The 13,556-nt window shown below is 45.0% G+C and overlaps 1 protein-coding gene across 2 annotated transcripts in view; it reads right to left on the bottom strand.

Moving 5' to 3' along the window:
* CFL2 (cofilin 2) overlaps nt 1-13,556 on the bottom strand; it is a 254,647-nt gene that overhangs the window by 55,230 nt on the left and 185,861 nt on the right. For both annotated transcript variants that reach the window (XM_085627424.1, XM_085627425.1), the window contains exon 2: nt 5,631-5,938. In XM_085627424.1, the coding sequence (XP_085483550.1) occupies nt 5,631-5,938 (308 nt within the window). The remainder of the gene's footprint in view (nt 1-5,630; nt 5,939-13,556) is intronic.

The following is a 13,556-nucleotide window of genomic DNA, read 5'->3' as shown; positions in this document are numbered from 1 at the left end:
CATTTTTGAGAACCACCTGGCCCCGTTCAACTCCCCTAAGATGTCATCAATGGTGGGCGTCAGGTGTCGTTCCCTTTTTACGGCGGCGTTGGGGAGGCGCATATCCACACAGATACGGACTTGTCCGGGCTGTTTTGGCTTCCTGGCAATGACGATCGGGGATACCCATGGGGTTGGCCCGCTGACCTTCTCTATGATGCCTTGTTTTTCCAGAGCCTCCAGCTCCTCTTCGACCTTTTGCCTCAGATGGAACGCAATTCGCCTGTGCCTCAGCGCCACCGGTTGGACAGATGGATCGATATGTAAGGACACTTCCTTCCCTTTCAGGCACCCGATTCCTTTGAAAACTTCTCCGAACTCTTCCATGATGGTATCCAACTCCTCCTCTAGGACCGCCATGGCAAACGATATCAGTCTCAGCTCTTCGGCCGATTGCCCGCTCAACAGCATCCCACTGCCTTCTTCTGTGACATAGATGGTGGTGCCTATTTTCCTCTCCCCGTGTTGCAGTTCCGTCTTGAAACACCCGATGAGAGGGATGGGCGTCTTCTGGCCGTATGCAAATACTCGGATCTTTGCTTCTCGCAGCGGGGGTTTGGTGCGTAGCTGGTGATAGACGTTGGCGGCCATCAGCTCAATGGACGCCCCTGTCTCAATGGTCGCTTTTATTTCCTGTTGGTGGACCAAGATGCGACATTTTGGAAGTCTGCGCTTCTTCCTTTGTGGCTGGTTAATCGCGAACACGTAGTGGACTGGGTACTCCTCAGTGTCATCGTCCATGTCTTCGCTATCCGCCCCCTCTTGCACCGCATGTGCAGCTTCTTTCTTGCCTCTGGTGGACCTGCACACCGCTGCGAAGTGGTTCATCCATCCGCATGCGCTGCATTTTTTCCCTCTTGCCGGGCAGTCTTGCATGCGGTGGGGCTGGCCTCCGCAATACCCGCATTCTTTCTTTTTCGTGTCCGGTTGTCTTTTCCCTCCGGCAGGTCTCATCTTGGGCCGTACCACATTCACCGCTTCCGCCACCTGTACTTGTTCAGTCTTCACGGGGCGATGCAGGGCTGCTTCCATGTGCGAGGCCCTCGCCTGCGATAGCTCCTTTGACCGTCCTAGTGTGAGGATGTCCGCTAGGGGCTTGCCGTCTTCCTGGAGGACCGTGACTCGGAGCTTGGACGAGTAGCACCCTTGTATGATCTGTCCTCGGATCTCCTCCTGCTCATCTCGGAATCCACACGTGCTGGCGAGCTCCTTCAGTCTGCCGTCTGCCTCCTGCTTGGCTTGACGAAAGATAAATCTTTCATAGTCTCTGTTCGCCATGGGTTCAAAATGGGCGTTTAGAGCGTTCAGCAGCGTGAGGTAAGTCTTCGGCGTTGCCTCCACGATGGTCTTGTAGATGCGGTGGATGTCTTTGCCTCCCAGGTGGAGTAGCAATGCTCTGCGTCTTTCCCTCGAGATGCCTGCCCCCTCAAAATATATTTGTAGGCGGTCTGTCCAATCCCTCCAGCGCGGGGCAAGGGACGACGGGGCACCATCAACGACGACTGGCTCCAGGGCGGGAATCGACGCCATCTTGGCACGTGCACCGCGTGCTGCGGAGACTGTCTGCTTCACTTCCCCTGGACGGACACAGATGGGGCGACGCCCTACGGGCTTCCGGTGTGGTCCACCCTTACCCCTCCACCCTGCGGGGTCACGTCACTCATGGATTCAGCTGCAGGGTCCTAGGAGTCTTGACGCTGCAACAGGGCATGGGCCTGCTCCGGGTCACTGTACAGGCATGTGCTGGCAAACACCAAGTTCATTATCAGCCACCAGGAGGTCGTTGGGCAATGCTCCCGGGGCACATGGGTGGGGCTCTCACCTCTCCTCCCACGCGCAGCACCAGCCGCCTCTGCAGGCCTCCAGGGGGAGATCACTGATCTCTGGCCACCAGCATGGTGCAGGCACTCAGCCCTGTAGGGACATGGGCACATTTAACAGGGTCCAAACCACTCCCTCGTCGCCAGTGTAGCGTTTGTTTAATGCTAATTTACATATTAGCGCGCTCGGGCTAAAGAACCACAGGAGCCGGTAATTTAGACTTCACACGCGGCTCCCGACTGACTCGCCGAGGCCACGCCTCTTTATTTATAACCGCCAGCGTCTGACGTCACGCGTCAGCGCTAGCGCACTCCGGCAGCGCGGAAGGCTAGAACGCCTTGCGCGCGCCGGACATTACAGTGATGTGGCCTCCTGGTGGTTCTCTTGGTTCCCACAACGTAGCAGCAGAGTCATGGTGTGGTAATATCGAGGCACTTTTGAGGGGTGCCGGTTTTAATCAACACTTGTCCAATTATAGGTGAAAAAATATTTTCTGTTTTCTCAGATTGAGTGTCTACCATGCCCAAGAACCTAGAGAAAATCTTTGAGGAGCTTCTGCGCAGCCAAAGGGGAGGATTCAGTACTGGAAATGTAACTTTCTTACCGTAAGCCTTCTTGTGTTTTCTTGCTAGTGGGATGTGAACACATGCATGTTGCGAGCCCACTGCATACATCTGCATACATCTAGTCTCCCAGAGAGTGGAGGAAAAGTATGACGAAGAGCAGCCATAGAGTACGTCTCCCTTTTGATTCAACTGTATGTGTATTTCAGGTTCAGGATTGGCCTCGCTTCGGTCTGTGGAACTTTTCTGTGTATCAAGAAATATCTTGAGTGAATGCATTTTTCTTACTGAGAATAAGCGTCTTTTATGTGGTGTTCTCATGAAGAATGTTGGCCCCAGGCGCAATGAACACAAATGGTATTTGGGTGCTTTCTTTGGTGGAATTGATGGTGGTGAGGGTTGAACAGAAGAGCACTCCTACCTTGGACAATATTCAGGACCAATCTATTCTTGGGTATTCTTTTCGGTAAAAAATAAGCACTTGCCAATGGAATGGAACAGTATCAAAGGGAAGTTGGGAAGTCATTGTTTTGGGTTGAATGGAGACTTCCCCGAGGAACAGCAGGATGAGGAATCAGACTACATATATCTCAACTCTAAATGGAGAGATTCTGAACACTCCACTGTAGAATTAACAAATACTGACCTGTGCCTCCATGTTGAAGTGTCTCTTGTTGTTGAACCGTGTCCCCTTTTTGATGGTGACATCCTAAAAGAAGCCGTATCTGCCTTGACAATGAGCATGTCAGTTCGGCCTCATGTCAAGGTGTAAAATGTATGTGATATATCTTTTTATGTCAATGCCACCAATACTGATGTGATGTACTTAATTAAAGAAAATGCCAATAAAAAATATTTAATAAAATAAAAATGATGTAGAAAAAAAAGACAATGAGCATGTCAGTGTTTAATTTGAGCCAGTGGTTTCCGGTGCTCCGAACACCACTTATTTGCCAACACCGGCACTTATGACAGTCTGCCACATGGGGGGCGCTGTTTGTCTAATTTTGAGACCAGCACAACAACGGTTGTTTATTAATTCCATATTCATTAAAAATGACCAATACCTGCTGCCAAAGTCATTCTTATAGGCTTGGGGGCCTGGAACAGTCAGAATTGTCACACTTGTGCGAGTGTGATGGTTAGGAGTTTGGTTGTTACTGTAATTGCCAGAACTGACAGGGGCAATGGGCGATGCAAGTGTAAGTGACCTCCTGACAAGTGCCTTGGCACGTCTATTTTTATTTTGTACAAATTAAGCACTGGGAGCCACCATACATGTGTTTGCTGTTGTGCCAATCAATGGCATTCGGGGGTGGCATGCAGGTTGCCAATGCTTGTGCCTCCTGCGCTTCTTTCCATCCCTGGATCCTGCTCTGTTGGAGTCCTTAGAGGATGATAGGAGAGTAACTGAGGAAGGATCTACTTCTCTGGTTGCTCTGTCGAGCGCCTTCTTAACCTCTTTGATTCTTCTATCTTCCCTCTGAACTCTTTCATGAACCTTTAATGTTCTATGTGACTTTTTATTTTTGGTAGAATGTAATGAGTGAGGACAAATGAGACACTGAATGAACACCCTCCACTGCATTTTTGCCACAGGATGGGCAGATCACATTAAAAAAAAGAACAGATGATAGCCGGAATGCTGAACAAACCAAACATTCACCCCCAGTCACATATCTGGGTTGAAACCATTGTTTATTTGCACGCCACGCCATTCCAGTTTAGGCCCAGCCATATGCAAATCAGTCTTGACCCTGTTCCTCATGGGAACAGTCCAGCCCAAACTGCCAAGCCAGATCCTCCCTGGACAGGAAACAAGCATCCTAGGACCGGTTTTGGGGGTATCATCCTCATCAGCCCGGCTAGCTTGAATCTGGTGGCACAGTGAGCCCGGGACCCATGTCTGGGCATCCATCATATATTCTTTTTTCAATTGTAATTGTCGCCCTAATTGGGAAGGGTATGTATGCCCAGACATGCAGAGCTGGAATTTGGGATTCTGAGCACACTTTTTAAACACTATTGATTTCAAACCATTCTTTTTGAGAACGTACACTATGGTGCTGGAATTTTGCAATCAGTGAAAACATGACATAATTGATAGGCCTGGGCGTAGTTCGCAGAGTTTTGCTATGCGGAACTCCGCGAAGTTAAAAAAAAACTCAGCGAAGTTCAGCGAGTGGAGGAGTGCAGTGCGAACTGCAGTTTCTGCTGGTATTCCTGCTGCTCAGGTAGAAATTGTACCCAAGCGGCAGCTCGCACTCGTGAACTTACTCTTCGCGCTCGCAAACTTACCATTCGCGAGCGGGGAAAAAACTCCGCTACACATCGCGAAGCGGAGTTTTCTGCACTCCGCAGAGTGCAGAAAACTCCGCAAACTCTGCGAACGGAGTGAATTTCACCTCCCAGGCCTAATAATTGAATACTCTGGACTATTCTGGCATAAGCAGAACATTTATCAGTGCAGGTGAAACATGCCAAACTGTATATGGGAAAAGTTTGATGTGTGAAATACCGATTCTGCATGTTCCCATTGAAATGAAAACTCTGAACAGGAAGAATTTACCCTGGGTAGTGGTATTTACCACATTTTGTAAATACCCCACCCTATTCTGACAAACTAGCAATGAAGGCCTAAGAGACTCACTTGAAGTCTGGCGGGCAGGATACTTCATCACAAATATGGCAGATATCCCTTCCGCTGTATTACAAGTGCATTTTAGCCTCGTCACTTGCAGTATGGAGGACAGATCGCTGACAAAATTTAGACAGAGAATCCTATCCACCAAACTCTAAATAAGGCCCAGTTCGTTCGCACATACGTTTTTAGAAAAACTCCGCTTTTTGTTTCTAAGCAAAATATTGAAAAAATGTATTAAAGGAACCTCCCCGATCACAAGAAAGCATATTTCACTTGCCCCAAAGCCACTTCATGTATCAGAGTGCAGTTCCCTCCGCAGGACATTTTGTAGTTTCAAAATTTGTTATATTGAGCAAGATGAAAATATGGTATTTAGAAGGATTTTTTATCAGCTCTACTCATGAGACCGCAGAAAAGTTAAATGTTAGTTTTATATATATTTTTATGATATTGTTTATAAGTAATTCTTCCTGTGGTATTTTAGCATTGATCCTTCCTGTACTGAATTAAAATGGAATTGGAGATTGACATTGATAGCGCTAACCCAAATCCCCAACACTCACCAGAATATGAAGACCAGGTCTTCCTTCTTGGATTCTCTCGTCTCATATGTAGCATCATACAGTCCATAGCGGCAGTCGTTGAGTGGAAGCAGCTTCACAAAGGACCCGTAGGGGTCTTCCACAGTGCATCCAATGTCGCCCACCAGGATCTGCTTCTCAGGCTCCACAATGATTTCTCGCTTGTCTGGGCTCAGGCAGAAGAGCACAGCCTTCTTCCTCTTTTTGATCTCCTCTGGCGTTGAGGACTTCCTCACTTTCATTTCGTTGAAGACCTTGATGACTTCATCGTTAACGGCGACGCCCGACGCCTGAAAACAGAAATCAATATCACTCATTTAGGGAAAGGTGTTAGATCAGAAGCTTGGAAGACCCACAGCAAGATTTGACATATACATCTAAACACAGGATATCAAAAAGATCTGGTGTTAAAGTTATTGGTAATAGATATTGAAGGATTTGTTGTCAATGGGAGCAGTTTCTGAAACCCTGTCTTTTTTTGCTGATCCTTTGTGAATAGGTACTTTTATCTTCTTTGTTATTGTACATGTACAAGTAACTTGCATCTAACCATGTTATGACCGTGGAATATGCAATAGATATTTCTCTACGATGAGTTTACTTTTATAAGAATCCAAGGACTCCAGCTGGTGCCGTCCAACCTCGAGACCACACCCACGCCAGAGACCTCGGAATCATTACCAACAGAAAACTGGACATGTTGCCTGCTTCCACACTCCGGAGAAGCTGAGGCATATCTTCAAATGGGTCCCAAGCAACATCAGAAACACCGTCACCGATGTTCTATTCACCGGCAATTTGAACTAGGGGAGCACCCTCTACGCCAGGATCACTAAGCAATTCACTAGAAGGCTACAAAAGAAAACAGAACTCGGCGGCCAGACTCATCCTCAATCTCCCACACAGAACTCTAACACCACACCACACCTCAGGGAGTTACATTGGGTCTCGGTACACAACATGCTCATTTCAAACTCCTCACGTATGCATTCAAGGCACTACACAACTAAAGGCTCACCTACCTGAACATTCGCATCTCCTTCCGCCAACCACCCAGATACCTTCACTGCATAGCACTCTTACTTGCACACATCCCACACATACAGAGAACCAGATCAGGAGGACGGGAGTCTTTTACATTGCTTGAAAAGCATGGAATGACCTCCCACTCCACATCAGAGCCTCCTCCTCTCTTCTTCAATTCCGCAAGAAGCTGAAGACCTGGATCTTCAATTAACCAATCGACCATAGGCAGGGCTAGGCACACACACCTGCTTAGCGCTAGGATACCCTTGCGGGTGATTTGCCAACCTAACCTAGGCAGGGCCAAGCACACACATCTGTTTAGCACTAGGATACCCTCAGGGGTGATAGTGCCCTTTACAAATACATGTAACATTACTTAACAAACAATATTTGTGTTTGATACCCAATAGTGAACAACAAAAAGGGGGTGTTATTTTTCGCAGGGTATGGAGTGGTGTTTACCAAATAGCGTGAAGCTAGATCACATATGAATTGTGGATGCGGTGCTACAGGTGAGGGAGAAACCCCTAAACCCTCAATTCAGGACCAGGGTCCGTCTAAAAACAACAACAGATCCTGTGCACACTCATATGAGTAAATAGACAATATACAGTACAATAGTTATTAAAGATGAAAACAGATGTTCTTTCTTAAAGTGTTGTTTTTAATCGTGTATAACTTCACAGGCCAGCCAACACGCGTTTCGTCAATGGGGTGTAAAACCCTTGACTTCTTCAGGGCTGAACTAGAATAAAGTAAATCTTTGGACCTTGCAACTGGTGATACTTCTGACCCAGTGGGTCCTAAAGAAAGGTTTTCTCTCAGCGTTGAAATTATCTCCTTTCGATTCTGTGTATCTCGATTATAAGGTAATGCAATTAAATCCTCAAGACAACGTCTTATTCATGGCAACATGAGCCACATTTCTTATCTTTAATGGAGTATCTGTACGCGCAATAAAGGCAAGACCAAATCAATTTGGTGCCAACCGCCGTAAATAAACAGCTCAGGCGAGTACGTCCTGCCTGTCTCTCTTTCGATTCCAGGACCGCGTTGCACCGGTGCATTACCTTATAATCAAGATACACAGAATCGAAAGGATATAATTTTAACGCGGAGAGAAAAACTTTCTTTAGGACCCACTGGGTCGGAAGTATCACCAGTTGCAAGGTCCAAAGATTTACTTTATTCTGGTGCAGCCCTGAAGAAGTCAAGGGTTTTACACCCCATTGACGAAACACGTGTTGGCTGGCCTGTGAAGTAATACACAATTAAAAACAACACTTCAAGAAAGAACATCTGTTTTCATCTTTAATAACTATTATACTGTATATTGTCTATTTACTCATATGCGGGTGCACAGGATCTGTTGTTGTTGGTACCCAAAAGCGATGGAGTAACGGTTTATAAATCAATAATAATATTGCAGAGTTCTAGAAGTTCAAAAATACTAAAGCTTAACCTTTAAAGTAGGTTTTCCGGGATATCTGGTATCTCTGGATATCTGTGAACAGAGATGGAAGCCCTTTCTCCTAAGAAGTAATCTCAGAGTACGCCTACTATTTACTGGCTAGATGTAGGGTATTACTCCTGTGTGACAACATTACTCTTTACTGCTCAGTTACAAGGTGTGTGGCAATTCCTGTTTGAAAACATACTAGTCATGTGACAATATACTAATTGGGTACGCTGGAATACAAGGTGTGTGATTGGGTGACTACTTGGATACAAGCAGTGTTTCACCACAGCTATTCAGATATGAGGCAGGTAACAAGTGTTGCTTAAAGGCAGGGCCTGACATTATTACTCAAATACAAGCCACATAAATACTGATTAAAAATAAGAGATGCAACATCACTAATGCTCATATACAAACATCAGAACATAATACTTATGCTTTCGCATGCTATGTGACTATCTATGCTATGTTATGGCACCACCGTTTGTATAGCGCATCTCTACCACAATGCAGTTGTATGTCAGAATATCATGTACAGAAATACAGTGTGACATACATATCGTGCCCTAAATAACTTTTATAAAAATATTGTCCAATTCAAAGTACATATGCTGTAATTAAGTCCAATTCGGCAAGATTTTTCAAAAGATATTTAGGACACAATATTTAGGTCAGACAATATTCTCACAACAATATTGTGGTACACACTCACAATGCAGGGTCTTGTGATGCTTTTAGAATTTGGGTGGAATTTCTCTTGACAGGAGACATTGGTCCGGTGTCACTGATCCATCAGTGAGGTGCAGGGCGGACTGGTTGATGTATCGCTTAAGTGACGTGACAGTTTGTGCATTAGTGCATGCCCCATACTACTTCACTCATTCATAAGATGAGGTTGCACAGTTGGCGTGTTAGCACTGCTTAATAGCATTGTTTGCCAGTTATTACTGCAGAGCTGTTGCGACGGAGTATCCTTGTCGCCAAGACTTAAATCTGGCCCTAAGCCCTATTTGTGGCAGTAACTGGTAGAGGTCTGGACACCTTCAATATTTGTACTCTTTTAGTAGGCTGTAGTAGTGTTCTAAGGCTTGCAACCTAGCAGGGGAGAGGTTTCATCCTTTGCATAAACTTTAGGGATGTTCTTAGCCGTGCACCAAAGAAGTCAACATAATAAATAGCAGCAGTATATTCTATTGTTCCTTTGATATTTTAGACCATTATCCACCTCTTATTTTCTGTTTTAGATAACTCATACTGATGTTTGTTAATGGCTGGGTAAATTGATTTCTGCCTCTTGTCAGCAATAATCTTTATCAGGAATTTAAGAGTCAAATTCAATAGAGAAATCAGACAACGGTTCGAACGGTACATTCCATCTCTGGCTGGCTTAGGATTCATGTTTATGAAAGCTTGTCTGATTTTGTCTTGGGGTTTGCTAGTTGTTAGCATGTGGTTTATACTTTTGTTAACTGTGGGACCTGGATACTGTCAAACTATTTGTAGTATTGTTTTGGGAAATCATCTGGACCCTGTGCTTTGCTGTTCTTCTGCTTTTTTGTAATGACCGTCACTTCACTTCACTGCAGTACTGGGTTCCATTATTGACTTTATGATCTGTGGAGGCACCAGAAGTATTCACCGAGTTGCTGCTGATCCATTAGAATTCCACACAATACAGTTTTCTGTAGTAATCATCCGGCATTGCATACTTGTGATGTTGTAACCTCTCCTTTGCTGTCTTTATTATTGAACTGCATTTTGATAGTCGCTTTTGCCTAACAAGATGTGCTAATGGTCTTGCAAATGTAGTAATCTATTCATAAGATGTACAGCCTCTTGTCTCCTCTCTTAAAATATATTGCTCAAAGTACATTTGTATTTTTACGTTTGAAGAGGTTTCTTGTTCAAGGATCCAATTTGTTAGGTTTTTTTCCTCTTGTAGTTTCCCCTCAAGGTTTTGCTATGATTTTGTTTTTGGGACCACATACAGATGGTCAGACCCCTCAACACTGCTTTCAAAGCATCCCTCACTATTGATGGTGCCATTTCAGCATCTCCATTGAGTTTGAAGTATACCTTGATCTTTTCTTTTAAATCCTTAGTTTCATTCAGTTATCAGAATGTGAAGGTATTTATTTAGATTCAGATGGTGGCAAAGGGTTAGCGGATATTGTTTATATGGTCATCACCTAAGCATTGTTAGACAATTGACAAATGTCATTATTTAGCCTTCAATATATTCTGCCATATGTAAAATACTTGACAGGAGGAAGTAGATTCTTGAAAATTGTTTTATGTCTAAAGTACAAGAGTAAATAATCCCTATTCATGGGGTTGGAGGGTCACCATTTTCTGTCTTGTATCAACTCTGAGAAAGCGTTCCTATTTGAAGAGCTCTGTCTAATGCCTCATTGGGTCTGCCTAGTATTTGGTCTGGGACTTTCTTCCAGTCGCTGCCGATTACCAGCTTCCTAGACATTTTTGCAAGAATCAAGTTGATTGTAGTTGCACTGAAATAATATATGGTCTTTCAGAGCTATTCATACCATATTGTTTCCCCTGTTTTTCCTGCAACAGGTGAACCGCCTGTAGAAGAGCCATGTCTGTTTTGCTCTTCTTAAAATAGATATGGCCATCTCGGTTCTTGGACATGCTTTCTCTATTTATAATCCATGTTGCAATTTTATGGGGTAATTATTCAATGTTGGTGTTGGTTCATAAAGCTTTTGACATGGATCACAAACAGGTTACTTCATACATTTATGAAAGGTCCTTATTATTGGGCTGGTGTTTGCCTCTCGCTTTAGGTTTTGCCTTGGGAGCTTGATTGTTTACCCCGTCTTCTTGAGCGGTTGAGCCTGCACCAATGCCTTGTCAACATGTTTTCTAGTAGGTATCATCATGTGCAAGCCCTAATTGGGTAAGACGTTTGTCAAACCTCTGTTATCCAGGGTTGTTAGCACCATTAGTTCCTATTCCATTTGTCCCCCAGTGTTCTTTCTTAACTGTCTTCCATTACCATACGCGGCTCTTTGCTATCTTGGTCTGTCATTTGAGGCTCGTCTTGTGAGAATCTGGTTCTGCTTCTGCCAAAGTGTCCGTCCAGAATTTTAAAGATTTCTATTGGGATTTATATGTTTTATGGATTATTCCAGAGGTGGAACCAGGTCGATACTGGGGCAAAACCCCAAGTGTATCTGATATTATAATGAAGTTGATTTTTTTCACCTGAAAATGTTCTCTTATCAAGTGTGCAGCAAGCCAGCTCTTGAAAGAAGCCTATTGCAAAACGTTTCTCTTTCTATGTACCAAAAGAATCTCTGTGTGCTTGTTCTATCTCTTAGGTATATTTGATCTGTCGCTGCTGTGACTCATACAGGAGGTGATTTTACATGCTTTTATCTGTTGGACGCCATGGCAATAAATTGATCCCCAAGCTGTGATATTCTGCTTTCAGCTTCTTCAAAACTGTGAATTTTGCTTGTTTCTCACTTGATTGCAGTGACATCCTGGGCCACTCACTGAAGGAGACAGATCCTCTTTCCTACCATACTCTGTCAATCTGCCAATATGCTTTTTTCTAAGCTTCATGCAAGGATGATGTCACACTGCTGTTCCGGCCTTCAGGTGCACAAGAAATATGCGGAAATATAGTTGTATTTCTGGAGGCTTTGCAGCTGGTGGCTTTTTGTTAGTATGAGGAGGGGCACTGGACTCTTTCCTCTCCTCATCATCATCTCACCACCTGGATTTCTGCCTCAGATTGTCCACATTGGTCTGACCTCTCCAGCAGCGGTCTACGTGCTGCAGCGAGTGGTGTTCCTTCAGATCCTAGATTCTGATCTGAGCTTACAGGTGCTTCAGCTGTAAAAGGTAGGATCACTTTGCCAGGTTTGCTGGAACTAGGGGAGCATGCATCCATCTTGCTGTCAGTAATGCCGCCACCCATGTCCTGTTCTCTTAACACTGGGGAAGGAGCGCTGAACATTAAAAGTGCTGTCAATGTCAAATGTGGTCTCAACACCGAGTGTGATTGTGTGCCGTGGAAAGTCTGAATGTGGAAGCTCTTGACAGCAATATAGGAGTGAACAGCAACCGTCTTAACTTTGAGAGGGCTATCAATAGCAAAGGGTGCCGTAACATTGAGTAAGTTGCTGCCAGTGTTCTTGCCATTGAATAGGAGCCATGACAGCAGTAGTGGTGTTGTGGTTCTGAAGCATTGTTGCAGTTATCAGAGAGGTCTCAATGAGGTCCTTTGGGAGAGGATGACCCCAGACCCAATGTCTGGATCAGGACCCAAAAGCAGAGAGCACTTTTTCTAGGTTTTCCAAGAAGGCCCAGTTTAGCTGCCAAAAGAGTCTGTCTTTCACTCTACTAAGTAATATGTTTGACAAACCTCACACTCGACAGTGTTAACAAAAATAATACAAAGAATGTGTTATTCTTAGCAGTATGTTTTCCACCACATGAGGTATATTTTTCAAATATTTAGGGGCTAATTACGATGTCGGCCGTCTCGATGTCACTGGTCGGCGGTCACGAACGGCTAATTAGGATGCGACTGAACACTGTTCGGTTGCATTCCTGTGTTTCCCTATGGGAGCATGCATTACTGCCGTAAACCGGCCGTAATTCATGCTCCCATAGGGAAATGAGAGGTGCTGTTCATCTCTGGACTCAACAGGGAGGCACAATAGGTGCCCCCTCAGCCCCCAACCGGAGGCCGCACACACCAAGGGGGCCCTGATGGAGGCCCCCAAACATGATTTCCGACATGGTTTTCATGTCAGACAGGCCAGCAGGGAATCCATGCTGGAAACCGTGTATCATAATCTCAAGGGTGGAAAAGCCCACCCTTTAGGATTACGAGCCAGTTCCGACTGGCCGACGGGCGCCTTGAGCCCGTCGGAAGCCAGCTGGAATGACTGGCCATTTTAGTTTCCGACTGTCAGTATTGTAATACGGCGGTCGGAAAGTAAACTGAGCAGCCGATTACGATGCGGCCCACAAGCGTCCGACCGTCGGTCGGAGCCTTTCCGGGCCGCATCATAATCAGCCACATAGTGTAGTGACTGCATTGAGGAAAAATATGATATTCAAAATTATTTGGAAAGGTGGCTGACACCTCATGATGTTAAGGGATGTCACAATTCCTCTGTAATTCTTATATATTGATCGATGTAAGGTTATGGGCTCAGGTCACTGCCGTGTCTGTTACAAAGGACTGAAAGTGACCACAATCCTTTATCACTGTCCATGACAGATTTCTATTCTACTATCCCCTCTGATACAGTCCCCTCACTTTTCAATAGGGACGGTAGACCAACGTCAGTCAAACGCCATCTAAAACGGAATCAAGTACTTAATTGGCCTGACATCCTCTCTGCTCTGATAGCCGATGTTGGTGAAACTATGAATCAGAT

This window comes from Triturus cristatus, chromosome 9 (genome assembly GCF_964204655.1).
Source record: "Triturus cristatus chromosome 9, aTriCri1.1, whole genome shotgun sequence".
Taxonomy (NCBI): domain Eukaryota; kingdom Metazoa; phylum Chordata; class Amphibia; order Caudata; family Salamandridae; genus Triturus; species Triturus cristatus.
Note: the sequence above shows the minus strand (reverse complement) of the source record. Positions and strands in the feature narration are given on the sequence as shown.